Below are 27,276 nucleotides of genomic sequence, written 5' to 3'. Positions count from 1 at the left end.
AAGACACCCAAGAAAAACTGCATACAGCAGAGGTCGCAACAATATCTGTGATAGAGAGGTAGGAAATGTGACCTGGCCCTGGAAAGTTTACATTAAATATTTACAGAATAATGATAAAATAACTGTTACAGTACACAAACTGTGGATTTAGATAAACGTGTTCCCTCATTTTTTGCAAACTAATCACAGCAGCAGGAGAGGACCTTAATGTATGGACCTCACTGATAAGAGTTTCCAGTGTTATGTAAATGTACGAGAAGGTCATGTAGTACTGAATGAGACAATACAAAGTTGTTTAAATTGTTTTTTATTTAAAACAATATATATCAATTGGAGATTAAAAGAGTGTCACATCCAGTGATGCCACTGTAAAGAGGGAGAGTATTAATTATTACATAACAAATCAGTCATGCACTCACAGTACTTCTATTGTTGTGAAGAACATTACTCACCATCCTGGAAGGTCATGGAGGACCCATGAGCTGACGGGACTGTGAGAGTGGAGGTCATTCAGGTTTCCACACAGACCACACAGTTGATCTGAGTACCAAAGAGGAACTTAACCATCACCATCGTAACACCAATCTCTATCTCCAGCTCTGACTCCATCCCAGCATCTCTCCTCAGGATGACTGTGACCTCTGATTTGTCCGGGCTCACACCTGATGTCAGGGAGATCCCTGATGGTAGAACATGAGGGAGGGACACAAACTGTCCATTCACCTGTGGGGAGCAACAGCGAGTTAGCTGGAAAAACAGAAAAGATCTCAGTCTGTGGCCATCAAACTCTTACCTCACCATGCCATCCTGTATGGTGACTAATGATCCATGCAGGAGGATTTGAAACACAGTGACAAATCTGGAAGTGTTGTTTTCACAAGGTCCATGGTAGGAGATCAAACTGAACCACTGCACACTGGACTCATCACAGATCGACATCAGGCTGTAAGGGAAGCGGGGTTCCAGGATCAGAAGCGGTCCACTGAGGGTGGAGACCTGGAGGCTGTTCCTGAGCTCACAAACGCCAGGTCTATCCTGACAGCCCCAGGAACCGTTCCTCAGAGCACACTGCTGCCCCGCACCACAGCCTGCATCCTCACACAGCACCCCACTCAGGGGGTGACACCAGCACTTCTGGGTGCAGCCCTCAGTGTACAGCTGCTCATCCCACTAAGAAATGGAGGAGGAGGAACATTTCTGAATGAGCTTTGATTGCAGACATGAAGAGGTTAAATATAATTAAATGAAATCCAATTGTTATGTGTTGATATCTAACTTTGTTGAAATGTGCTGCTGCTGATCTTGGCCAGGACTTTGGTAAAATAGATTTTAATCTGAATGAGGCTTTCCTGAATGAATAAAAGGATTGAACCAAGAACTGTACTTGAACATGATTCTGAGGTAAATGTCCCTGAAGTCTCTTCTTGTCTTTTTCTCTTCCACTAATTACAGTTAAGAATTTCACTTCATTTATTCGACAGCTGTAATTGCTTCACAAATTTAGACTTTTGCAAACATCTTAAAAGGTGGTGGAATTTATACTTTTTCCACTTTAGATAGGTTCTATGAGTTAGAGTCTTAATTCATGCAAAAACATCTTTTTAATTGATACAAATATCAGGTGTGCACAGAAATAAAAAAAGTAACTTAACCGTGAACCTCAGATTTTAACATGAGCTAGTGACACTTTGGTCTCTGCAGACTTATGACTGCGTTTCTCACTCAAGCATTTTATGATGAATTAATTGATTGAGAAAATAAGCAAAGTATTCCATATGCTCAGGAAATTGAATTGATCACTCATTTCACAAAACCTGACATTTTAACTAATAAGGCACACTTTGCAGATCTCATTTACCCTTTCTGAAAAAATCTAAACACATTCTCGCAACACATTGTGAACTGTGATGCAAAATGTTAACCGACAGCAGCAGAAGTCAAACATAATTACTGCACAGGTGTCAGTTTCACTTATCAGCCCAAAACTGAAGGCACTTGTGCTCTCTGAACAGATTTATATTGACTTCATCTCATCAGCAGCAACAAGCGAGTTAATAGTTGAGATCAAGTATGGATGGAGAAAATCTGGGAGGCAGAGGAGGAGTAGTGCATGTGAGAGGTGGCAGAACACAGAGGAGGAGAAAAACCAAGACGATTTAACATCTTCACATTGCACCGTGTGTGTGTGTGTGTGTGTGTGTGTGTGTGTGTGTGTGTGTGTGTGTGTGTGTGTGTGTGTGTGTGTGTGTGTGTGTGTGTGTGTGTGTGTGTGTGTGTGTGTGTGTGTGTGTAATCTAACAGCAAGCCACACAGAGTCCGCTGCTCTGTTACTATTAGGAGGACACACCGCTAATCCTAAAGATGAATCCACCTGATGAAGGTTTGAGTACCGTAACAGGTTGAAACAATACAGTAAATCTTGGAATTGTAAGTTTAAATGACAGTGTGCAGGAGTCTATGTCTTTTGATTGTCGACTTCTCTCCTATGCACTGTCCAGGTGTTCAAACATTGTTCTTTGAATATTTATTTTGGAAAATGTAGCTGCATATTTAGGTAACTGTATCATTCATTGTAACAAACACTTACTTTCCTCTCAAAAATAAACTTTTGATGTAGCGTGTAATTCTTGCTCAGTGGAGCTATTCCAACTGCGGTGTGTGTAATGTGAAAACAGTTTTTGATTCTGAGCACAAATAAAAGTGTTTCGATGTGATTGTTTGATTTTCCTGGAAGAGTACATGCTTTTGTGAAGAGTTGGAAAACTGTTTTGTGTTTACAGTTTAGAGAAAAGAGGAGAAGGTGTCATGAAATGTGTCCTTGTAATTGTGGAAAAACTAATCAGAAGTTGTAATTAAACAAAAGAAAATAAAGACTTGCTCCATCTAAACCACTAACAGCAGTAAAAAAAAGTTACTTGTGTTACATCATAGCACAAGTAATAAATTATATTATGAGCGATGGTGAAAAAGGTTATTTTAAATCCTGCTATTCCTCAAAAATGTTATGTTAGTCCTCCCCACTGTAGTTACAAACAGTTCTCTTGAAAACATACCCAGCATTTACTGTCTCTAGTAAGCTTGTGTATTTACCTTGATATATTTATCACCAAGAACACACCCACACTGACTGTAGGGCACACACTCGCCCCCATCAAACACATTTCCATGGTCACACTGGCAGCTTTGTGAGCAGCCGGCTGCTGGAGAACCAGGCTGTAGCAAAGCAGGACATGAGTTGGAGCTGGAGTCAACACAGTTGCTCGGACTGCTACGGTCAGGACACTCCAGAGCTAGAAGAAGAAAAAACAGAGTATTCAGAATGGATCATACAGTCTTGATTTATTCTGTGACAAAAAAACTGATGCACTCACAGCATGCTGTATTCTCTCTCCATGGTCCTACTGGTATTCCTTTAGCTTCACAGGCTGCAGAATATGCTTCCAGTGAGAGACATGCAGCCCTGTCCCCTGCTCCTGAACAAACGGCCCTCATGCACATTTTAGCATAGATGTCCCGCTCCACACTGCTGTTCCAGCATTGGTTGAAATCATTACTACTGTTCATCAGGACATCACAGACACTGCTGTCCGTTGGGGAGAGGCTACATTCATCACACTCTTTCCCGCAAGTATCGGTGCAGTATTCTCCAGGATCCAACTCTGTCCAGCTGTTCAGGAGCTCTGTGAAGCTTGTGGTCAGATTACCATTTCTCAGTTCCATGTCATCATACCTGTCCCCATTGAAGTTCCCACAGAGGCCTGAGAATGTGCCGTCATACTCCTGTGGAACAGTTAACCTGAGGTACTGAGTGGATGACAAGTCAAGGACCAACCCACTAACTGTCTTGATAATCAGCCTGTTGCCTTCTTGGTATGCTTTGAGCTCTCCATTATCAAAAGGGATGCTGCGCTCTTCTCTGTTAACCTGAAAGCAAAGTGACAGTAAATTAAGGTTGCAAAGGTCTGATCAAAATGATGAAGAGTCTGAACTTACCTGTACTTTCAATAGTGTTTCAGGGTAAATAAACACTTCTACTTTCCGTAGTGTTTCAGGGTCACTAGACACCTCAATTGAAAGCATTTGAATTGCTATTCTGCTGATTGTGAAATTGCCACTGCTGTCATTTTTAAAGCTGAGAAGCAGAGTATAGTTTTTGCCAGCCTGAGAGGAAAGGGCTGACAATAAATAGGTGCACGCTCCATAATGAGGCAGAATTACACCATCAAAAGTGATGTAGCCAAAGCCAGCAAATACTTGGCACACTCCGTACTGCAAGGCATGTCCCTCCTCTACTGAGCAGTTCTCCACGGAGCTGCAGGTCACTACTCCTCTTTCACAGTTACACTTTTGGCAGCTTTGCTCAGAGTAGAAGTGTCCTGCAGCGTGATAGTGTCTCTCATGCATGCAGCCACAGTCAGAAACCGGGACACACTGGCCATCGCTCAGGACGTAGTCTAGGTCACACTGGCAGCCTTCCTCGCAACCTCCACTACAGTTAGCTGGAGAGGACAGTCCAGGGCACACGACAGGACATCGAGGTCCACACAGCTCGTAGTGGCTGTTTTTAGGACAGGACATGCCTGGAGGGAGAGGGATAAACAAGTTTATAACTTTACAGAATCACCAAACATTTTTAGAATAATTACATTCTAAGCTACAAAATGAAATGCCAAAAGCATTAACACATTTATTATGCAGGTTCTCACAACCACTTTTCTTGTGCAAAAGCCCATCAGAATTATTTGGTATGCTAATTATCGAGTTCAATGTCTTGTACTTGAAATGTAGAAAGGAAACCCTGTGAATACCAATGAAGGTTTTTTGTGCAAGGCCATTCCAAGAAGTTTTAAATGTTTCTAATGTATAACTTTTTACATGTAGCATTACTGTGAGCTCAAATCAGAGGTTACTTTTTTGATAGACAAATTAAATCTTGGAACTGCATAGAGCTTCCCAAGTTAGGTATTTTTCTATTTTTATGTGTTGTGCTGTTTCAAGCAAATTATGCTTTGCTTTTAGCATTGTTGTCTATGTGGTTACAGACAGCCTAAGTGAGAAAGTAGAGGACAGAGTGAGAGAGAAGGATAACACTCAGCAAAGAGAGAAGGCAGGAAGTGCTGCTGCAGCTAGGACTTTAGCCAGTGTATAGGGGAACTGCTCTACTATCAGAACTGCTGTGTTGCCTTTCCATCCTTGTTGCAGTTATGAATTATTGCAAAATTGTGGGTACTTTCCCTTTGCACAAAGTTTGCAAGATCTCTGCCTAGTATAAGGTGTTCATTAAAGCCTCAGTAAACAAGTAAGCTCTCAAGTAATTGCCAATTTCACAGTGGGACAGCCCTGGACAGGGACAGACATTCAAGTATCACACATTAATTGCTTTAAAGTCTGTGAGGCTGGACACCGTAATCAGCTGTTAGGTGTTACAGCTAAATAGAATTACACAAACGAAGACACAGAATAAACCTTTTACTCACCACAGAAAGTGTCACTCCTCCAGTGCCTAACTGGTAGCTGAGCTGCTTGGCAGGCGGCTGCATAAGATGCAATGGAGCTGCAGAGCGCTGAGTAGTGCCCATTATAAGAGCAGGTGTCTACAACACAGCTGTGGAAGTAATGCTTGGGACTTAAAACTGATGCGCAGTCTGCAAAGGGCCCAAGCTCATTCAACAACACACCACAGAAGTCACTGCCTTCAAAAAGCCTCCGAGCCTCAGCAGGACAAGGCTTCAGTCTGGATGAACAGTCGGTCTTGCACGTGTCTGCACCCTGAGACCTCCAGCTGTGGACAAACTCCAGTTTATTTTGGGCAAGCTCCTCATCCGGCATTAAGAGGTCATCATCAGGGTCAGAGTTAGCATTCCCACAAAGACCAGAGACAGAAGAGGTGTAGCTGATGGGGAGAAAAACCACGAGAGTGCCTATGTTGTAGATGGTCAGCTGTAATCCCACATCAGTGTGGATGATGAGGGATGAAGGTGTGCGGTATGCACTAACATGGCCTGTGTGGTGAGAGTAAGGCAAGGGCTTGTGCTGTCCATCAACCTGAAAATAAAAAAGGAAATAGCACTTTAAAGTTTAAACTGGACCATTTTGACCCCTTAACACTACACTGTCTCCTGTGACTCGAGGCAAGTTTTGAATCAACATTATTAGTACTTATTTTAAAAAGGCTCTGCAGCTTGGAGATTGAATACTCACAATAACCATTCCTGGGTCCTTTTTTCCCAACACAACCTCCAAACCATAGATAGTGAGTGTTAAATTAAGGCTATGAGAAAACCTTTTGTAGCAATTTGCATTAGAGATAGTGATATTGACTGGAGTTAGTCCAGTTAGGTTCGATTTGGTTTGAACTAATGAGTATGAACAGCTATCTCTGTAGTCAAAATGATGCCCATCAAAGGTTGTAAAATGCAGCCCGGTCACGATGCTACAGTTCATGGGTGTTTCAGGTTGACACATTCTCTTGTGGTGAAGCTGCTTGCAGACCATTCCTCTCAGGCAGTGGGCAGGGCGGCATTGGACCCTTCCAGCAGCTGGTCCACAGGTACAGAGCTCACCACAGTTGTCCGGGGTCCAGTAAGTTGAGTTGAGGCTGTGATATTTGCCAATGGAGTCAATGCAGCCACACTGATGTGGACGCACGCAGCCAGTTGGACTCTTAATAAACCCGGGGTCACAGAAGCAGCCTTGAACACAGTTCTTAGTACAGACTGTGGTATCAAACTCACAGGATGGAGGACAGGCTGAGCCACAGTTCTTGTAATGGCTGTTTGTTAGACAGTGCACATCTGAAATGATTATATAATTGCGTTATTTATGAAGGAAACTTTTAATTGTGTTATTAACTCCTTAAAGCAGCTACTTACCAACAGTCCTTTCACTGAGGTAGTCATGACTGGATGTTTCACAAACTGTAGAATATGAATGCATGGCCTGTTTAAGAGCACCGTCAGACCCTCCATTATGCATGAGATCACTTAAACAGCTTTCATAAAAGGAATCCGGGTTGACTTTAGTATGACAGTGGGTGAATGGACCATTTTGATCCTTGAGCACCCCACAGCGTTTTCTGTGACTAGCGGCAAGTTCTGAATCAAAGTCTGTAGGGAAGGTGATTACACCAAACTCCTGCCTGCAGCCAGTGCAACAGTTCTGGTCCCCGTCGTAGATCTGGTAGGCCTTAGCGAGCTCCAAACTTGTGTTAATGGGAGGGGAACCAGGCATTGCTACAGCCATCTCATCTTGATGATCACCATTAAAGTTGCCACACAGCCCATGGACTCGGCTCTTGTAGTCGGGGGTCAGTGAAACCAGAACAGTGGAGTTTCCATCGAGCACGACATGCAAGCCAAAGTCAGTTTTCAGTAGAGTTTTGCCTTCTTTGTAAGTGACTTGGATCTTACTCCGCAGCAGGTTGAAGGGAGTATTAGTCTCCCGACCATTCACCTGCAAAAACAGGTCAAATCATTATTGAATACATTCACATTGTTGAGCTTTGTAATGCAGAAACTAACTCTGACTTACATGTATGCTGTCTTTTCCACCACTGAGCTTGATGATGAACCCATAAGCTTGCACAGTGGCCATCTGTGTGGAGGATGCTTCTCCACTGCTGTTGCAGTTATTCTTCTTGGACACACTGAAGGGAGTCAGCCCACATGCTGCTCCTTTGCTGGCAGCCAGCAGATATGTACACGTCCCCTCAAAGCTGTAGCTCAGCCCATCGAAGGTGTAGTAGTGCTGGCTTCCCCAGGCCCAACACAGACCGAGATGGCTCTCACAAATGGGCACACCATCGCTCAGGTAACATTTCTCTGTTTCATCACATTTCCCCTCGCATGGATCTGAAGTTTGTTCCGCTTCATGGGATAACAGTTATATCAGTATGAGCAAAATATAAAGTAATTAATGCAACAACAGGCAATGTAGTATCTCATAATCATTTCTTTCTTTTTTGAATGCTCACCATCCTTGTGGCAACCCATGACTCCCTCTGAAACAACACAACTGTGCATTGGAGGACACAAGTATTGCTCACAGACGAGAGGAGGCCCACAGGTACAGTTAACTGTACAGTTCTGTAGCAGTTTGCTCTCAGAGGCCTGAAATTAGAAACAATGATATGAAAGGAGCCAATTAAAAATATTTGATTGCTACTGAAGATGTAAAACATGAATTCAAAGCTGAAAACATAAAAAGCCTAACTCAAGTAAAAGTGTAAAACAACAGGTGACAGAATGAACATTCTTGTAACTGGATGGGACAGAAATATCAATTCTGACCTTAAACCTTCTCCCGTTCTGGAAGCATCCACACTGCTCTGCTGGTACACAGACAGCACCATCATAAAGATGTCCATTATTGCACTGGCAGCCTTCCACACAGTCCGTAGGGCACTGCACTACCTGGCTTATCTCAGGACACAGTGAGGAGCAAGCATTGGCACACTGGCTGTAGTGGCTGAATTCAGGACACTGATGAGCTATAAAACAAAAGCACATCACTCAGTCTTATTCAGTACATATTTACTTCATTTTATCATTCAAAAAACAATATTCCTAGCTGTTGTAGACTTACCACAGCCTGTTGTGTTGTCCAGAGGTCAACCTTTCCTCCTGCCGCCTTACAGGCAGCCTCATAGGCCCACAGTGCATCACACAGGGCTCCGGCTAGTCCCTGTGCAGCACAAAGGTTTCTCATGCAGAGCGAGTAGTATTTCTGAGCGCACACTAAATGGTGACACGAAGAGAAGGGTCCTCTGGGATGAGTGAGAAGACCACAGTACAGGTCAGAGGTGTACTTTGGCATAGGGGTCTGGCAGCTTTTACAGGTGCTGTCACAAGTGTTGCTGCAGTTCAACTCAGAATCAGACAGCTTCCATGATGACCCAAACACCTCAGGGTCCACAGAGCCATTAGGCAGCTGCAAGTCATCTGAAGTATCGTCATTGTAGTTTCCACAAAGGCCACAGGTTGTCTGGTGGTATGTTTTGGGCATCTTGACCATAATGTGGTTTTTGAGGTCTGAAATCAGCTCTACTGACTGCTGAGTCTTTATGGTTATCAGTCCATTTTGTCGATGCACATTGAATTCTTTTCCGACGAATGGCAGGTTCTCATAGACTCCATTTACCTGGGTGAAATGATTCACTATTAAAAACAGAAGTTACAGCACAGTTTGTATACGCTATGAACAATTACAGAATAATGAACAATAAATCATGTTGAAGGCTGTGCAATCATTACATAAATTACCTGTATTTTTCCAGGGAAAGCTGCTGATATCTTAAAATACATTTTATCGACTTGCAAGTAGATTTGCCTTCCCTCACTCTGGTTTCCCTGTGCAGCTATGAAAACTGGCTCCACATCCGGCTTCTTGAGAGAGCATGTCTGCACAAGGGTGTAGTTACATGAACCATGAAATTCAAATGCCTGTCCATCAAACGTGGTGTACTGGGATCCATCAACAGAGCAGAATGCCACTTCGGGTTTGGGATGGCAACCTTGAACACCCCTAAGTAGCTTACACTCCTCATCCTGCCCACAGGAGACATTACGACACGTCATGCATCCCCCAGCATTGCATAAACAGCTTTTTTCGCATGTTGACACCTCTTGTCCTGCCCGCAGGTATTCTCCATGGTGAAAGCAGCCACAGTTTTCTGGAGAGACACACTTGCTGCCACTGTGAACTAAACCTGCTTCACAGAGGCAGTTCTCCCCTGTGTTTGGAGGCATCTCTACCGTGTTATTCTGCCAGCCAAGGCAGAGATGAACAGAGGTTGAACTTGTGTTGTTACTGGTGCTGGAGGGGCAGGACAGGTCTGTAGAGAAACAGAGAGACACCAGTCACTCAGGGCAAGAAGACAGGAAAGTGCTGTAAAGGTTAAGGTTGACCAGTGATGCATTAGTACCATCTAGTGGTCTAATATCATCTAAAAGGTTGTGGCCTCAATACCAATACGTCAAAACTCACTGTAGTATTATTTATACAAAAATCTTTTAGCTTGCAGTGGATGCACCAGGAAACAAATTTTACATCCAGCACCTTCAGGCATTTATCTGATTTGTATGCAAATAAACTCCACTCTCTTTCTCCATGTTACATGATCGATATCAACAATCTAAACATGATGAAATAGCATCTGCAAACTCCATATTTCATTTGATGTGCAATGATGCTGAACTCCAAACAGAACAGTTACAATTGTAGAGGATATTAATTTAATTCACTCCCACATCGGGGCTGGGAGCACATTAACACTCACAGCAGAATCCAGGACTCCTCCAGGCATAAACTGTAGCTCTGTGGGAGAGGCAGACAGCAGTATACAATGCCAGAGAGTGACACAGTGCAGGCTGGAGACCTCCGTGAAGACACAGGTCACTGACGCAGCGCTTGTAAAAGCTGGAGGGGTTCACTTTGCCATGACAGTGTCTAAATGGTCCATTTACTTCCAGAATCTTCCCACAAGCCTCGGGGTCAGAGAAGAGGGCCAGACGCTCTGATGAACATTTTGGACAACTTCCTCCCAGACATCCCTCCACACACCAGGGATTCTGCCCACTTCTCCAAGCTTTTCCAAACTGTTCAGGACTGAGATGCTCCTCTGTGCCAGCAGCTTTGAGATCATCAGCAGGATCAGAGTTGAAGTTACCACACAGACCACACGTAGTATTAGCATATTTACTGGACAGTCGAATGTTGACTGTGCCCTCCGTGCTGAGGCTGAATTCAAAGCCTATGTCTGTGTAGATGTAGGTGTGCAGCCCCAAAGAAAAAGCTAGTGCAGTGGGGCTGAGGTGATAGGGCATGTTCTTTATGACACCATCAACCTGTAGGGGGTGCCAACATTGCATTTGAAAGTCAGCACAAGTTAGGACAATTTCAAAGTAATCTTTGTCATTTAAGGTTTAATCATCAGATAGATTTATTTAGGAACTACTGCAATGTTAAAGATGTGCTTTGAATGATATAAAACACTTACCTCTAAGAACTCTGTGTTTCTGCTGTTGAGCTCCACAAGTACACCGCTCATGTTGACCAGGACATGAAGTGCTGACTCCAGGTGTCCGTCTGTCTGTACGTGAACTTGAATAGCATCAATGCCTTGCCTCTGTCCACACATGCCCAGTAACTGGTACTGACAGGTGCCATGCAAATCATAGTCATGCTGGTCAAAGGTGACTATGTGATGGCCAGTGTACAGGCATGTCTGCTGCGGGTGTGACACACAGCTTCTGACCCCATTTTGGAGGCTGCAGGATTCATCAGGGCCACAAGAATCCACGTGGCATTGTGTCTGGTGTGTTTTGGGGTCACAAACACATTTTTCTGTGCATCCCTCATCAGCCCAAAAGGTCTGGTTGCTGTGGTAACGGTAGCCATTGTGAGTACAGCCACAATGGGACAAGGGGACACAGATGTCGCCATCCAGGACATAACCAGGGTCACACTGGCAGGTCTCCACACAGGCCAGGGTGCAGGGGCCTGAACTGAAGGGGTCCTCACAGGTGGCGGGGCAGGCTGTGCCACAGGTCTCAAAATGGCTATCCGATGGGCAGGACACAGCTGAGTGAAAAGGAAAATTACTATATTGAAGAAAAGAAGCCCTCGCTTTCCCGATTGCAACAAGTATTTGGCCCAATTAACAGGTGAGTTCTTTTCAGTAAGATTGTGCAAGTCTTGCACAAAAGAGAAAAGAAAACCAAAAAACAAGTAACAAAAAATGCTTACAGCAGTTGGTGCTATTCCTCCACTCCCTGACCTCAATCTGGGCATTTTGGCAGGCAGCAGCAAACCCCTCAAAGAAAAGGCAGAGGGTCTTCTGAGGGTCATCACTAGAGCACAGGTCAAACATGCTCACTCCTGTGGAGATTTTACTGTAGTTAACAACTTCTCTGCACAGGTAGAATGGATTCTGTGGGGACCAAATGTATTCATGTAAAGACATCCACAGTCTTGCAACTTGTTTCTCCTGGAGCTGTTCAGCAGAGCACCGTTGGCATGCATCTCCACAATCTGCTGTGCACCGAGCTTCCTGATCAGGGACTTTCCAGCTCCAGCCAAAGGTGGTAGCATCCACAGCCTCACCCTGAGGGGTCCTGAGGTCATCTTCTTCAATGCCATTATTATTTCCACACATGCCATCGACTGGTGTTGTATTAGACAGGAGGATAGTGGCAGTTTGAGAGCAGTCATACTTAATTTGAATGCCCAGTCTTATGTCCACAACAACAAACATGCCACTCTGATAAATCTTTACAAGTCCAAACTGTAGAATCACAGGCAGCAGCATTTTTTCTCCATTCACCTATTGATGGACCAGCACATTTTAGAAAAATCAATTAAGAATGCATGTCTCAGCAGAATTTTTGGGTGATTATATTGTATGATGAAAGTTCAGCCAAAATCTAACAAGGTAGGTAAAGTGATATTTCACTCTTACCCAAGCATAACCTTTTTCCTCTCTGTAGACGGCAACACTGTGTTTGGCCACTTTGACGTGAATGGCTTTTAAAGAGGAGGCCATGTTGGGGGTCCTGTCTGTCTGTATCCCGACCCAAAATGTATTATTGTCACTGGTGTCGTTCATTTTATGGATCAGCGTGTAGGTACAGTTTCCTTGGAATTCAAACATCTTTCCATCAAAGGTGTGGAAGTGAGCACCTCCCATTATCCAACACTGGTTTTGTTGCGGTTGGCCCTGAACCACACAGGTCTCTCCAGTCTGACAGATTTTATCATCATCATCAGCTGACAAAATAAGAGGAGAAGAGAATATCAGATTGATGCAGTTTGTGAAGAGGACAGATAGAGACACATGCAAACAATCAGCCCTTTGAATAACTGCTGTACATAAAGTTAAAAACAAGAAAAGGAAATAAATCAATACACTGCATTAACAAGTCTGCTGTTATTTCATTTAAAGAGCAACATTTATCTGGTAGGTATTAGAATAGCATTCAATTTAATACAAGTTCAATTATTTGTGACACATCACATTTAAATTGTATACTATAGGCTTATTAGTTTTGACTGACATGCAGCTAAATCCTGCTAAAGCCCCCCCGGCAGACAGGAGATTTTAAAGTACATAATGAACTATTCAAAAAGGGGTTAGGATTTAACTGCATTTTAGGTAAAATGACAGAACACTGAGAAAAACACCTATGTTCTGCTGTCAGGCTTGTTTTGCAACCCTACCCATAACGCAAAGTGACACATAAAATTGGACATAAATTTTCATTTGACATGAACAACAGCTAACCTGTGCGTAAGTGTCACCCAAAGCAGCAGAACCAGCTCAGCTTACCTTTCCTTGCACAGACCCAAGTATTGTTAAGGGTGCAGCTTTCTCCCTCAGGGCAAGAAGCTGGCTCACAGCACATGGTGGCAGTGGCAGAGCAGTTACAGCGCTCAGAGCATCCCTCTGCCCACGATATCTCCCCAATCTGCAGAGAATAGTGAGTCAGTGTTTGTGTGCGTTACCCAACTGTTCCCAAATACCACGCAAACAAACACCCAGGAAGACACAAAGGCATAGGATTTTCTTATTAGTCATGCCACAAGTACAGGTGAGGCATACTCAATTGGCCAAGACATTAATGAGTCATGTTTTGAACAGTGTTGGGATTAACTAGGGCATGTCACTCTTTTTGCTTCACTGTTGCAACATGTTTATAATTGAATGTGCACTGGAGTCACATGTAGTTTTGTCATAAAAACACACACCCTAACAAACAAGGCAGTTCACCAGGAGTCAAATAAAGCTGCAATTTTCAGGTCTGATCACCGGTTCAATGTATGGTTTTACTGGATTGAGAAAATTCATACATCTGTTGCTGTAATAAAGGAAATGTATGAGCAAAACAATCTGTAGCAACTCACCTCATAGTAGTGCCCATGGTAGAAGCAGCCACATTCATCAGCCTTAATGCAGCCATTCCCACTCTGCATGTACCCAGAGTCACATTGACATCCCTCATAACAGGCCCAGGGGCAGGGGATATCGGATAAAATACCGCAGGACTCGGGGCATGCACTGACACATATATTGTAGTGAGAGTTTTCAGGGCATGAGAGCGCTACAGGGAGGGAGAGACAAAAAGATTCATATACTGTATAAACTCAAAACAACATTACATCAGTCAGAGAGCTTGACTATATGGAGCATGCCAGAGTTCAACAGAAGCTTCTGTGCAGACTTGCATGGATTACATGCACTGACACACCATAATAGACAAATAAAATGACATGTACATGCAAGAGAGCCAAGATGATTTATACTCACAGCACCTCTCACCCCTCCATGGTTTGGCCTCAGCTTCAGCCTCCTGGCATGCAAAAGTGTACCCACTCAAACTACTGCAAAAGGTTTCTTCATTCCCATTTGACATACATAAGTCATTCACACAGTTCTGAAAGAAGGGCTCTGGGTCCACAGCAGAGTGGCATCCACTAAACGATCCTGCAGGAGCCAGCAGCATGCCGCAAAGGTTATCAGAGGCAAATTCTGCTGCCATGCTAGAGTTGCACACTGAGCAGAGCTCACATTCTTCAGAGCAGTTTGTCCCAGATGGTGAGAGCAACCAGGATGATGCAAATATGGACAAATCATTGGCCAGGCTTCCATTCGGCCTGCGTTTGTCATCTGTATCGACAGCAGGGGTGTTTCCACACATACCACACATGCTTCTGTTGGAGGCAGGAATCACTACTTGTATCAGATTAGGCCCTCCATAAGCGACAACAACCCCAGTGGCTACAAAAACGACACGAGTCAGCAAGCCAGAATGAAGTGCTACGATGTGGTCAAGTTGGACAGGAAGCCCCTTCAAAACACCATCAATCTGAAAAACAAAATGTAAATGTAATAAATATAATACACTTGGTTGTTTGTAAATATGCAACTGCTTACCTTTACTTTTCCCAAATGTTCCATCTGAAGTGTAACGTTAACTCCATGGTCCCTTAAGTATAGATTTCCTTGCTGGAAAATGACAGTGGGATCAGACTCGTCCTCATCACAAGCTTGGGACAGGACATAACGACAGCTTCCCATATCAAAGTCGAATTTATTCCCATCGTAGATACTGAAGTGTCTGCCACCCATGACTGTGCACTGAAGAGGTTCTGATGCGTGGCATGCCCTGAGGCCATCTCTGATGGTACATGTTGTTCCTTTTGGACATGTGTGGTTCGTACATTGTACTTTGTTGTGGCCGACACAAACGCAGTGTGTCTGACAGAGCTCATCAGGGTAGAAGTCCTCGTGGACATCATGGTAAACACCATCGTAAACACAGCCACACTCAGAGTCTGGTACACATTTCCCAGCACTGTTGAAAAACTCAGGTTTGCAGAAACAGCCCTCTTTGCATTTCTCTGTTTGATGGCTCAGGTTTCCTACACAGTCAGAAATGTGACTCGAGCACAGGTGGTATTCACTATTTGGTGGGCAGAGGAGATCTGAAACAGAGAAAAGAAAATTAAAAATGTTCCTACTCTGTACACATTTAACATAAAAAGAAACAAGATTCAATAAGATAACTTACTACAAAATGCAGGAGACCTCCATTCATCCATTATGGTTCCCATTTCTTGACAAACAGCAACATAGCTTGACAGAATCTGACACAGGCTGATCTGGTTATCATAGCAAAGGTCATGAACACAGCTGTCATAGAAATCTTGTGGATCTACTGTTTTGTGGCAACTCTGAAAAGTTCCCTCTGTATCTAGTAACCTTCCACAGAAATCTTTCCCCTTATAAAGAGACATGTCTTGTGAATTACATCCTGTAGTGTCCATAGGCACATCCGCACATTCATGCTCGCTTTTTATTTTCCAGTGTCTCACAGCCTGAGAGATATCTGATTCATTGTCAGGCATCACATCGTCTTCAGGATCACTGTTGAAGTTCCCACACAGACCACAGAGATTACCAGAGAAGATCCTCGGCATTTGAACAGTCAGGACATCAGAGCTGTATGTCACAACAAGACCAAAGTCAGTCTCTATACGTGTTGAGAGTCCGGTCATGGAGAAGATTACTTTGCCTTGGCTCAACACGGAGGGAAGATGCAGGAGCAGACCATTTACCTGAAACAAGAAGACTTATGTTGAAACTGCAAATAAAGAAATACAGAAAGCTTATTGAAGAGTGATTTTGCAAATACAAGAACCTACCATAACCTTATTACTCCAATCATTTGATAGCTCAATGGAATAACCAGAGACAACCATTGTGACATGCCGGAAGGAAATGTTTGAAATATCCTTTATCTGGTTCTGGACCTCCACCCTGAAGTCATCAAGATCCCCCCAGGAGGGACAGTGAGAAGTGAGCAGGTAAGTACAGTTGCCATAGACATCAAAGTTACGCCCATCGAAAGTGGTATAATGTGGATCTCCTTTGGCTATGCACATCCCAGGTCCGTCCATGTGACAGTCCAGGACTCCGTTCAGAACTTTGCACTTTGTACCATCCCGACACTGGGACTTTACACACATCACCATCTTGGAGTTGGGCTGGCAGACACAGTTTTCCTGGCACTGTTTGTCCATCCAGAAATTCTCCTTGGGAAGATAGTAGGAGCCTTGGTGAAGACAGCCACACTTGCTGTGTGGTACACACTTCCCACCACTCAGCAGAAACCCTCTGTTGCATTGGCAAGATTCCACACAAGGGAGGGAACAGTTATGATGGGCGTCGGGGTCACTGCAGGTAGCAGGACAAGCAGAACCACAGATCTCATGGTGGCTGTTCATAGGACATGCAATAGCTGTAACAGATCAAAAATATTGTGAGCATTTTATTGGAAAACCATTAGAATTATCAAAACAAAAAAAATGTGAACTCACCGCAGTTTGCAGAGGTTCTCCAGTTTTGGACCCTGGCCCCAAGCCTCTGGCATATGGTGGCATAGGCTGCCAAGATTTTGCACATTGTAGAGGCCTCTTCATTGATGCACAGGTTGTTCCCACAACTACGAACAAATGGCTCAGGATCAACATATGAGTGACAATCTGCAAAAGGTCCACCATTCCACTGCAGTAGATTGCATTTTGTCAGAAAGGAGTTGTCTTTAGCACCAGGAAAAGATTTGGCTTGGCTCTGGATGCACACTGGACATGAAGCAGCACCACCGCAATCTTCAAAACATGAGCCTGCGTCACTGTTCACCACCCACGGGAGGGTAAAATCTTCAGTCACTGTCGCGTTAGTGCTGTTGGAGGCAGGGACAACATCTGAGGAGCTGTGATCAGCATTTCCACACAAACCACACAGGTTGCCATACAACTCAGGGCCGACATCAACCTGGAGATGGTGCTTCCAGTCATAATGCAGAGCCAGGCCAAAGGTGGTTTCTAAAACAACGCTGGAGCCACTTGGATAAAAGTTCAGGGTTCCATTTCCGAGGGTGAGGGGTAGGTTTCTCCGCTGTCCATCAATCTAGGGGTTTAAATGGAAGAGCAGACAATGAGCATGAATACTTTCTAGCTTTGAAAAGTGCAAGTTCAGTTAAAATACGATCAAAACACTCACCCTGACATGATTTTTGTCATTTCTAACCATGGAGATATTAAAGCCCTGGATGCTGATGTGCACGGTGTGGATGGTGGAGACAGTGGCACTGTTCAAATATGCTCGGGCTATATTAATCTGAAGTGGAATAGAAGCATTTAAGCCAGGACAGGTAGTCTGAACTAAAGTGTAGTTACAGTTTCCCTGTAGGACAAAATCTCTTCCATTAAAGGTACGGTAATATGAGTCGCCCCATGCAGAGCATATTTTAGTTTGCAGAGAACAGAGTGGTTTTCCATCTTTCATTGAGCACACCCGTTTAGGGCCACAGGCCAACTCCTCACAAGAAGCTGCAGATGAAAAAAATAAAAAGTAAGCACATATTTACAAATTGAAACAAATATTAAATTCAAAGGTTTCCTTAAAGTCTAAAAACATACCTTTCTTGCATGCTTCTGGATAGCGTTGTCTGTCCATGGTACTCAGATAGTGTCCTACATCTGTGTCTGTGTTAGGAGAACTGGTCTCTGCATTTCCATGAGGTGCGGCAAAGTTTGGCTTCTGGGATAATTTTTCACCAGACTTTAAATAGTGAGTACTGTTATCTTGTTGCTCACTGATATCACCTGAATCAAACATAGGTTCAATCTTGCAGATATCATCAGCAGATGGCAGCACTGTTAGAGTCGAAGGACGCTCTATTTTATAATGTCTTAGGTAAACAAGCTGAAGAGGACTGTCACTTGCAATCTGGATTTTATCTGATGTCACGACTGAAATGACCATCATAACACCACCAACAAGAGACATGTTTGTGTGCCTAGTGCTGTTGGTGATGTGAAGGGTTGAGTTGATCGTCACCATTGCCAACAGGGAACTGGAACTCATTTCTGTGTTTACTAAGGGAGGGACAATGTAATCAAAACTCCAGTGAGAGACAGATTCCAGTTCAGCAAACCCATACAAGCAATGTCCAGTTTCGTATTTAGAGCAAGTAAAACCAACCACAACACCTACAGCTTCTTGGGAGTTTAGCTCAGAGCCAGATAAGCTGGAGTTGCTCTGGAGGTAAACACTCTGCAGAACAGCTAAATGCAACTGTAGGATAGTTCCCCTGGGGTACACAATGCCTTTAAAGAGCACGTCCCCTGAGAGGAAGATATCCACTGATGTCTCACGGTCTGAGCTTGTGATCACCATCTGGCTGACAGCTTTCTCATTGGGAAAGTGAGGAGTAATGGGGTAGTATCGGGTCCCCCAGGAGGACACGTCATGAAGTAGACTATGGTCACAACCAGCCGGAGTACAGAATGAGGCAATGACTGTCACAGGCCACACAGACACCACACTTAGGAGGTGGGGGGATTGATTGCTGGTCATGCCCACGGGTGACGGCAGGTAAATCGTCTTTGATTGGCTAGCAGAGAGGAAAACGTGTTGCATGAAGCTGCTTTCCAGAACCTGTGCAGTGACTGAGGTCCAAACTCCACTGGCTGTGATAGTTACTTGATATGTGATGTTTTCTGTTGGGCCATTATGAGGGGGAAACATCATCAGAAATGTCCTACCTGGGCTGGCCTCAGAAAAGCCTGTAGAGGAGAACGTAGAAATCACTCATTAAATATATTACATTTTAATATGCTTTAACACCACACCTCTTGAAAATTAATATCCAGAGAGAACAATAACTTGGATTAACAAAAAACTATTGACTACTGGGCCAGTATGAAAAACAAAATAACACCACACCTGCACTGTAGCGATTTCATCTTTTCACTTTGAATACTGGATAGTGTCCCAGTGTGCTCAACAGGTCCTCTTGTGTAACAGAGGTACGGCAGGTGGTGTCATATTTCAACAAGCTAAGCAGCCAATAAAGAACACAGTTCCTGGTTCACCGGTGTTAACTGTGCACCCTTACGCTGGCAGTTTCCATGATAACAAGGATCTTTGGCGTGGGAGCAACAACATACCAGCAAGGTATAGAGACAACTCTGAACACCAGCTCCTTGAAATGTAAGTTCTCTTTTCAGAAAACTTTCTGAATGGTTGAGATTACTTGACAACTGTATCATTTCTTTCATGAAGATTACAACTGCAGAACTGCATATGCTATATAACATTTAGCACCATAGAAAGAAGATAAGTTAATATCAAACAAATACAAAAGTCTAATATACTTGACAACATATATTTTTCACTGTAGGCTAAAGCTTTGAAGTATGAAGTTGCAAACTGGTGGTTCATGTGGTTTCATGTTTTGCATGTTAAATAAAATGATGCCTTCTAATCAAGTGCAGGAAACTAGAAAACATGGTTTCTTTAGCCCCATCCTTTAATTCCCTTCTTAGTGCACAGAACAGATTAGTACTGTGTGTTGTTCTAGGGGCTGACACTGAGTCACCGCACCCCATTCATCACTCAAAACTACTCAAACAGAACCTTTCAAAGTAGACAGCAGAACTGTTGAGACTTGAGTGTTGCACGTTAAAAAAAAGGAATAACCACATGCTAATCCAAAGGTGTTCCAATTGTGAGACTGTCCATAGAAAAAGATGTGCTGTCTGTGACTGTAAGGTTGAAATGAAGTCTAAAACTAACCAGGTTTGTGCACATGCATGATGACCTTTATCTTGTTAAATTGGACATAATCAACTGCATAATCAATGTTACTTACCAAGTATCAAGAGGCACACCTGGAGCAGCAGTATAAACTGCATGACTAGGTTAAAGCAGTAAAACTAACATGAATGAGAAATTCGATTGTGTTGAAATATTTCACAATAATTGCGTGCTGGGGAAAACAGAAAACATCGACACTTGCTGATAATGTGGCAACACCCCGACATAAATGAGGGAAAGACGTACAAAGTGGTCTTTTAGGACACCTGCGCTTGATTAGACACACATGTGCCTGTCAATCAGCGGGTTACGTGTCTACGTCATCACTTCTCAACTAATTAAATACGTTATCAGCTGTTAGGATAACCTTCAGCAGGTTATGTTATAATGTGAACTTCAGAATGTTTTTTTTTTAAAACATAATGACTTACCACTAATAATAAGTAATTTTACAGGAGCGTGTGTCGAGTGTAGGCTATAACTGCTTGACATTTGTGTTAGTCATGCCCTGAGTTATTCTGTGTTCTCTATGATGTATGTGTGAACCACCTCAGTTATCAGGAAACCGCTGTCACAGCACACGGAGGTATTTTCCGCAGTCTATGAAGCAAAGGGTCAGCTGAGCGCTAAATGAGGTGGCTGTGAATCCCCTTGCATTTCAGGCGAGAGTAAAAGTGCTCAGAGTTCAGCCGACTCAGAACCAATGAGACTTTCCCGTCAACTTGTCAGCAGTGCGTCTGTCATAAGCCGACGTTCAGCTGTGGTGTCAGCAGTCAGAGCAGAAACGAAGAAATAAACACAAGGGTAGGATGTATTTTTATATTATTCACATATTGGGATAAACATTTAATAATTGAACAGTGTTTCTGATATATATATTTATATTTTAGTAGGTTATTGGTCATTTAAAGTTTTGTGCTGTTGTATATTTACACACTCAAACTACCATATGGACAGCTCTGTAAGATAATAAGCACCAGAATGAAGACTGCAGTGCAACTTTCTCGAAATTGTACCTCCACATTTTATCCTCTCAGCTTCTCTGGCTTGCTTACGAAGTTCAGTGAAGTTCATTCGAGTTGTTTATTATATATTTCACTCGTAGACTCTACCTTATGGAGGAAGATTTCAGCTCTAGACAACAGCAGTGTTGTTTTTTATACAGTAAGTCAGTGTGACAATCACTTGATTCATCATCCATTCAAATGCTCACACTTTTTTTTTTAAGTAAGGAAGCAGGTTACAGGAGGTGTGGGTGTTGTAAAAAAAAATGACTTGGCACACCGCATCAGCCCTTATCTCATTTCCTGCTTGTGTGTGTATAAGATTAACATGCTCTTTAGTGTGCTCCTGAGTGCGTTTTCGACCCTAAAATTAGCCTGCAAACAAATAGCTAAGTGCTGTTTTTTAATCAAACTGCTTGCCCTAGCCATGTCAGAGGTGAGGCAGGGGCACACATCTCATCATAACTATATGTTTTTAACTTTCTGTGCTACGCGTGCATCTCTGATGAGTGCTGAGGCTGCATGTCAGACAGATTGAACTCTGAAAACACCTCAGATTTGGATAAGTCTTGTGATAGTGTTGTTAGCAAAACAAAGAACAACGGCTTTGTCTCCATCTGATAAAAAAGTAAACTGCAAGGTGTACGTGCCGGGCGTCCTATTTGTCCCCTGAGTCTGTTTGTTGCTGTTTAAGTCACCCTGAAGAAACATACTTGGTCATTCTTGAGTGTGTTCAAAGGTTTTATAGCTTTGCACACACACGTAAATAGAGAGAGAGAGAGCGAGAGAGAGAGAGGGGGGCAAGAAAATACAGGATATGCGTCTCTGAGGCGCCTGTCATATCCTCCTTCTTGTTCTGCTGGCCTTATTGGCCTGATGCTCAGCAAGTCATCCACACACACATTTGCATTGGTGTGTGCTCAGCTCTTAGAGTCATTGTATCTTGATGCTGGATCTGTCACTCTTTTGCATGGCACCAACTGAGGTAGTATGAATTCTGCTCTGTTTTCGTTTTATCATTACTTTCCTTGTACATTCTTTTGGTTCTCCTGTGGTAAAACAGAGTTGTGTTTAAGGAAATAAGGGGATTTTCCTCAGCCTCACTCAGATAGACAGCTTCTGTGGAGATGATGGAGTTGAGTAAACATTTCAATAAGAATGTTTTCTTTCTTCACTGAAGCAGAGTCAGCTACCACTTTGGTAAAATTGACTGGCAATGACTAACAAGTGATCTGGGGGCATTTTCCCTCCCTCACTCCGTATTTCTCCTTGTTGTCAGGCTCATTCTTTGTTACAGCAAGTCAGTTTTAGCTTTGACACATCTTCACAGTAATCAACGTTTTTCATTGCTGCCATCTCTTTTCTTTCTCTCATTTCTCTTACTTATAAATGTTTTCCTCCAAACTCTCTGGGCCACAGTAATTCTAATATCTTCGCATGTTAGTTGTTGTTATCGCTGGTGTCAAAGTTGTCAGTGCTGCACAGTGGTTGAGCAGGGGGCTGTTATCAGTGCAGGCAGATAAGAAAGAGATATCCTGCGTCTCTACATGTAGTTCTGTTTATGCACATGTACTGAATCGCTCTTTGTGTGTATGTGTGTGTGTGTTTTGTTCATTTGGGTGGGATGGCAGGAGTGGAAATTGTTCATCAATCAAAATTAAACCTGGCGAACAAGATTTAGGTGCGCTGTTGGCTGGCTTGGCCAGACAGGTACGAGGTGCAGGGTTAATCCTGTTAGTGGAAAACCACATTTGGGATGATGGAACAAAAACAAGACGTATTTACCCTGTAGCGACTGTACACTGTATGCCTTTATTGCAGCACCTCACTCCAGTGTTATGATTTGTGGATTTCTACTTTTACCTTCTGTGATCTGTGCATCTCTGGCCAGAAGGCAGCGGGCATGTCTGCTTGATAAGCAAGCCACTGGTTATTATTATATGTTGCAAATTGGGTCTGGTATTAAAGAGCAAATTCAATTGGCATTCAAATGTACAAGAATATATTACCCAATTTGAAAAATAATACAGGCGTCAGGAGCCATTTTGATACAGAGGCAGCGGACGGGGTTGATAAATATTTCCAAATTGGATCGGCTTATTATTTCACCCAAAGCGACTCTGAAAAGCAAATTGGATACAGAAGGGGATTTTATTTGCAGCTTCTAAGGTTGTTTGCGTTTGGAGATTTACTGCAGCTATTCGAGAGGCCAGAACAGCCCACAATGCACTCCCTCTCCAATCAGCCTCAGTTGTGTGATTAACATCTTTTTCCAATACAGTCAACAGAAATAGTCCTTAATGCTGTTCTGCTAATTTAGCATGAAGATAATCTTGTTGTGAAATGGGTTTCACTGGTTTCAATGCAGACTTTTCAGGGTGGACATTTGTCTCACATAAGGATTTTTGGACTTCATGGTAGCATTTACAGACAAGACTTTTGGCCCAGTTCCTGATACAAAAAAGGAGTTTCTTAAATCGTCAATAACCTTTAAAAAAGAGGAACTATCTTCTTTCTTCTGAGCTATATCTATATACAGATCTACATGTCATACAGTGAGCAATATTCAATTCCTCAAATTGTCTTCATGACTTCCGAACTAAAATTAAATAGTGAACAGACACAGACTCGTAAGTTTGTATCTCTGTTATAAGATGTATAGATGACGGTGAGTTCTTAGTTTGATAATCTGTACCTTAACAAAGCAGGTCACCTCAGTTTTTCCACATAGTCATTAACTACAGAGGAAACAAGAATACAATAGAAATTGTTAACAATGAAGAGGCACAGCATTTGGCACGTGGGTCAATGCAGTGACTTTGGTTCCTGATCTCATGCCTGCCTGCATGGCTAAATCTGACCAACAAGGCTTTATCCGGAAGCTGGACCGGAAGAGAGATCATTCCCACTCAAAAATATCACCATTCATATTGTGTTGGATACAGCTGGGGCTTTGTTTGGCAGGAGAGGAACATCTGCGTTTCACATTAGCGTTTCACATTACTGTGGAGGTGATATGGAGCACAGAGGTTGTTTGTTTTAGGCCCTGTGCCATGAGGAAGTTGGGATTTTTTTTCTTGACGAGGGCACACAAAAAAGTATCACTTTTTTTTTGTGATATGTAAGTGTATGTTGAAGTCAAATCAAGCACAAACTCTATTCTTTTACAATTATAAGAAAAATACGGTTAATCAGAATTCAATGGAAAAGACAAAGAGAAGAGATGAATATGATCCCTTTTTGTTTTGCCCGTGGAAGTCATCAGACCCCCTTTTTGATGCTTAACACCTGGCAGAGCAGCCAGGCTTTGCATAGTGAAAGGAAAATGTTGAATAGACACTTGCTGCCAGCTGACTGTGACAGACTTTTTTTTTACAGTTATTTCTGCTGAGCACTGTGAGAAAAGAGGTTGTCTTCAACTGACCCCTTCATTACCACCAACACCAACACCAACACCAACACCTCAGATTACAACAGAGGCTTGCAAGTGTACATTTAAACTTTGGTGGCCTGCAATTCTTAGTTTTCCACTGACAGGCAACACGTCTCAAAAAGTGCCAGACAAGCCCCAATAATAGACAGCCTTGCTGCTTTCCATCATGTCCTATCTCTAAACCAAAACACCAAGATTTCACACACATCAATGGCTGAATATTAATAGCAGATATTTTTAACTTGGTTTCCTTTTCCCCCCTGCAGCATTTGAAGATGATGCGATTGCTGTTCCTGTGTCTGCTGCTGCTGCTGCCAGCCGCTACTGGTACGTTCTCATCATCTGTGACGCTTTCAGGTGATAAACATCTAATCAGGGTCTATGTATCCCGGAGCCAGCATCTTTTCCCTCACCTACCTACGTATCTGCAGATTAATATATGCACCCCCCCACCCCTCCTCCCTCCTTTGAATTATACAGCCACCTAAAAGAGAAGGTGCTTCAGTGAAATGCTCATATAAGAATAACATGAAAGACAAACAGGGAAATTAGCAACTGTATTTTCGTTGCTGTACTTTCTTGGTAGGAGATACCGCAAAGAGCAGGAGCAGACTCTTTAAGATGAGCATAATGCATATATCGAAGAATTCAACTTACTTCCTCTCCTCTAAAGTTCATGTAAACATCCTCTGAATATTTGTAGATTCGTGAGCAGTACTGCCACAATTTCTATAAATCCATCTTGGGTATTGTGATGCATGCCAACACTGCTCATCCTTTTTTTTTCTTGCAGTTCTTTCAGAAGAAATATATGGATCAGGAGATGAAGGTATGTAAAGCATCTTGTTTTTGTCAAATAAAGGAGCCTTCTAAGCCTTTTAATTGCATTAACATTTGTTTCAATAGAAATTGTCACTCTGATTTCAATCAGAAGAGCTCTGCTTGTTCCCACATGGTTCTTGTGCTGTTATCAGTTTAACTTGAGCTCAGCCTCTGTGCGTCCTTGAGGCCATGTGTGAAGTAATAAACAGATGTCGACAGTCATACCAGACATATTTGTGACATGAACAAATTTGTCGGTCAAAACAAAATGTAATGTCAGATAGGATAACGTCAAAACATGATGTGGATTCATGATGCAGCCTGCTGTTCAAAAGAACTGATATATGGTGCTTGACTTTTTAAATTTCTATTTATTTCCCACAGCAGAGCAATGCACTTTAATCTGATGACCTACTTGAAATCTCACATTTCTGATTTGCTGGTTTTCTATTCCTTGTTTATACTTTTGATATTTATTCACAGTTTAGACCATGTTTCAGGGTTTCGCTTACTTGCTTTTCAGTTTTGTTACTGCTGATACTTGATGTAGTTTGGGTGCTTAGTAGTGCTGGGCGATACTGAAAAATTATGTTATCACAATAAAATATTTCATATAATTTGATATCGATAATTATCACGATAAATATCAAATCATTTTTTAATTTAAATTTAAAGTCAGATTTTTGGTCCTGAGTGAAAGTTACAGAAGCCAGACAGTTTGTTGGCTTGTATCTGGATTTAGTTTTCTGATGAACTTCCATCAGATCCATCATTTCTAATGGTGCTAACAGGAAGCAGGTCTTTTGGGTAAAATTAGATTTTTGTTAAGTTTGAGTTTATAGATCTTATCTCTCTCAGGTTATTTCCATAATTTGATTTGAATTTACAACAAATATATATAAAACTGTATACTGTGTCTTAGTTTAGTAGTATAGTAGAAGTATTGTTTTGAGTTGTGCTCTCCTCTTTAAGATTACTAAGGGTTACAGGCAGAGTGATATTGTGTCCCACAGTGCAGTGAATGCATCACGGTTATTCGGTATTCAGTTGTCCTACATTTGCGGTGGACATTAAATGTGTTAGAAATTCACAGCAGAAGTTGTCTCTGTGCTCTTCCTTTACCCACATCCTGAAAATCTATTTAATGATGCAGAGTCGAGACAGTGTCAGACTAACGTCTCTGCTTTTAGCTGTTAGGTTTTGAGTTTTCTTCAGTGTCACTGTCGCTCGTTTCAGCTGTGTTTAACATTCCGCTCCGAACGTCTTTAAGCCCCGCCTACCTCTCATCCCGTGACATAATTGGCTGTTCAATGCCGTCCTCTTCTTCTGTCTAATGTTGGGTGGTAACTAGCATTTAAGGCTCACTAGCGCCCCCTCCATTTTAAGTGGCTGGGGGGTGTAATTACATGTTTATTTATACCGAATTTTTGTCGAACATTTTATATATTTATGTCAAGAAAAATTATATCACGACAATTATCGTTATCAAATTATCGCCCAGCACTAGTGCTTAGAGTGCAGTATCTACTTTTATTTATAGTTGCCTTTTTTGCTCTAAGACCTTTTGACAATAGTGTTACTGAAAGATTAAAGGAGCTGCCTTATATCCTGACTGTGTACAGAAGATGAGTTTCACTGTTATAATTTGGGAAGCACACATTTCTGTATTATCTTTACAATCATCTGATTTCTCCTTCTCTCACAGGTCTGGATGATGAGGATTTATACAACAGAATAGGTGAGTTTATTGCCTTGATTCCCCTGAGTAGATTGGAGGGCAAGAAGGGCTTGCTAGATTTTTCTCCTTCTTACCCGCAAACACTGTAAAGGCAGCCATGTAGAAGAGAGTATGTGAA

The 27,276-nt window shown here is 42.6% G+C and overlaps 2 protein-coding genes across 4 annotated transcripts in view; one reads left to right on the top strand and one right to left on the bottom strand.

Annotated features, from left to right (window-relative positions):
- Window positions 1–286: 286 nt before the first annotated feature.
- On the bottom strand, window positions 287–20,419 carry LOC117822421 (IgGFc-binding protein). The gene is given in 30 exon segments (XM_034697129.1): window positions 287–366; window positions 453–558; window positions 561–725; window positions 795–1,170; window positions 3,091–3,290; window positions 3,372–3,924; window positions 3,994–4,580; window positions 5,478–6,045; window positions 6,202–6,794; window positions 6,873–7,452; window positions 7,531–7,865; window positions 7,973–8,108; window positions 8,289–8,488; window positions 8,584–8,601; window positions 8,604–9,138; window positions 9,261–9,832; window positions 10,277–10,844; window positions 10,997–11,580; window positions 11,746–12,322; window positions 12,458–12,765; window positions 13,325–13,463; window positions 13,900–14,096; window positions 14,303–14,861; window positions 14,930–15,480; window positions 15,567–16,113; window positions 16,201–16,796; window positions 16,876–17,467; window positions 17,561–17,889; window positions 17,980–19,128; window positions 20,217–20,419. Coding segments are annotated over 30 exon segments (12,303 nt in total). The 5' UTR covers window positions 20,260–20,419; the 3' UTR covers window positions 287–326.
- Window positions 19,431–27,276, top strand: part of si:dkey-262k9.2 — a 14,216-nt gene continuing 6,370 nt past the window's right edge. Inside the window, exons 1-4 of one of the 3 annotated variants that reach the window (XM_034697133.1) lie at window positions 19,431–19,555; window positions 24,865–24,925; window positions 25,392–25,427; window positions 27,126–27,158. In XM_034697133.1, the coding sequence (XP_034553024.1) occupies window positions 24,874–24,925; window positions 25,392–25,427; window positions 27,126–27,158 (121 nt within the window). In that variant the 5' untranslated portion in view covers window positions 19,431–19,555; window positions 24,865–24,873. Of the gene's footprint in view, window positions 19,556–20,559; window positions 20,966–22,002; window positions 22,151–24,864; window positions 24,926–25,391; window positions 25,428–27,125; window positions 27,159–27,276 lie in introns of those variants that run through there. The other 2 variants (XM_034697132.1, XM_034697131.1) reach the window with 2 other exon arrangements.

The sequence above is a fragment of the Notolabrus celidotus genome, chromosome 12 (genome assembly GCF_009762535.1).
Source record: "Notolabrus celidotus isolate fNotCel1 chromosome 12, fNotCel1.pri, whole genome shotgun sequence".
In the NCBI taxonomy this organism is placed as follows: Eukaryota; Metazoa; Chordata; class Actinopteri; order Labriformes; family Labridae; genus Notolabrus; species Notolabrus celidotus.
This window is presented reverse-complemented; position numbering and strand designations above follow the sequence as displayed.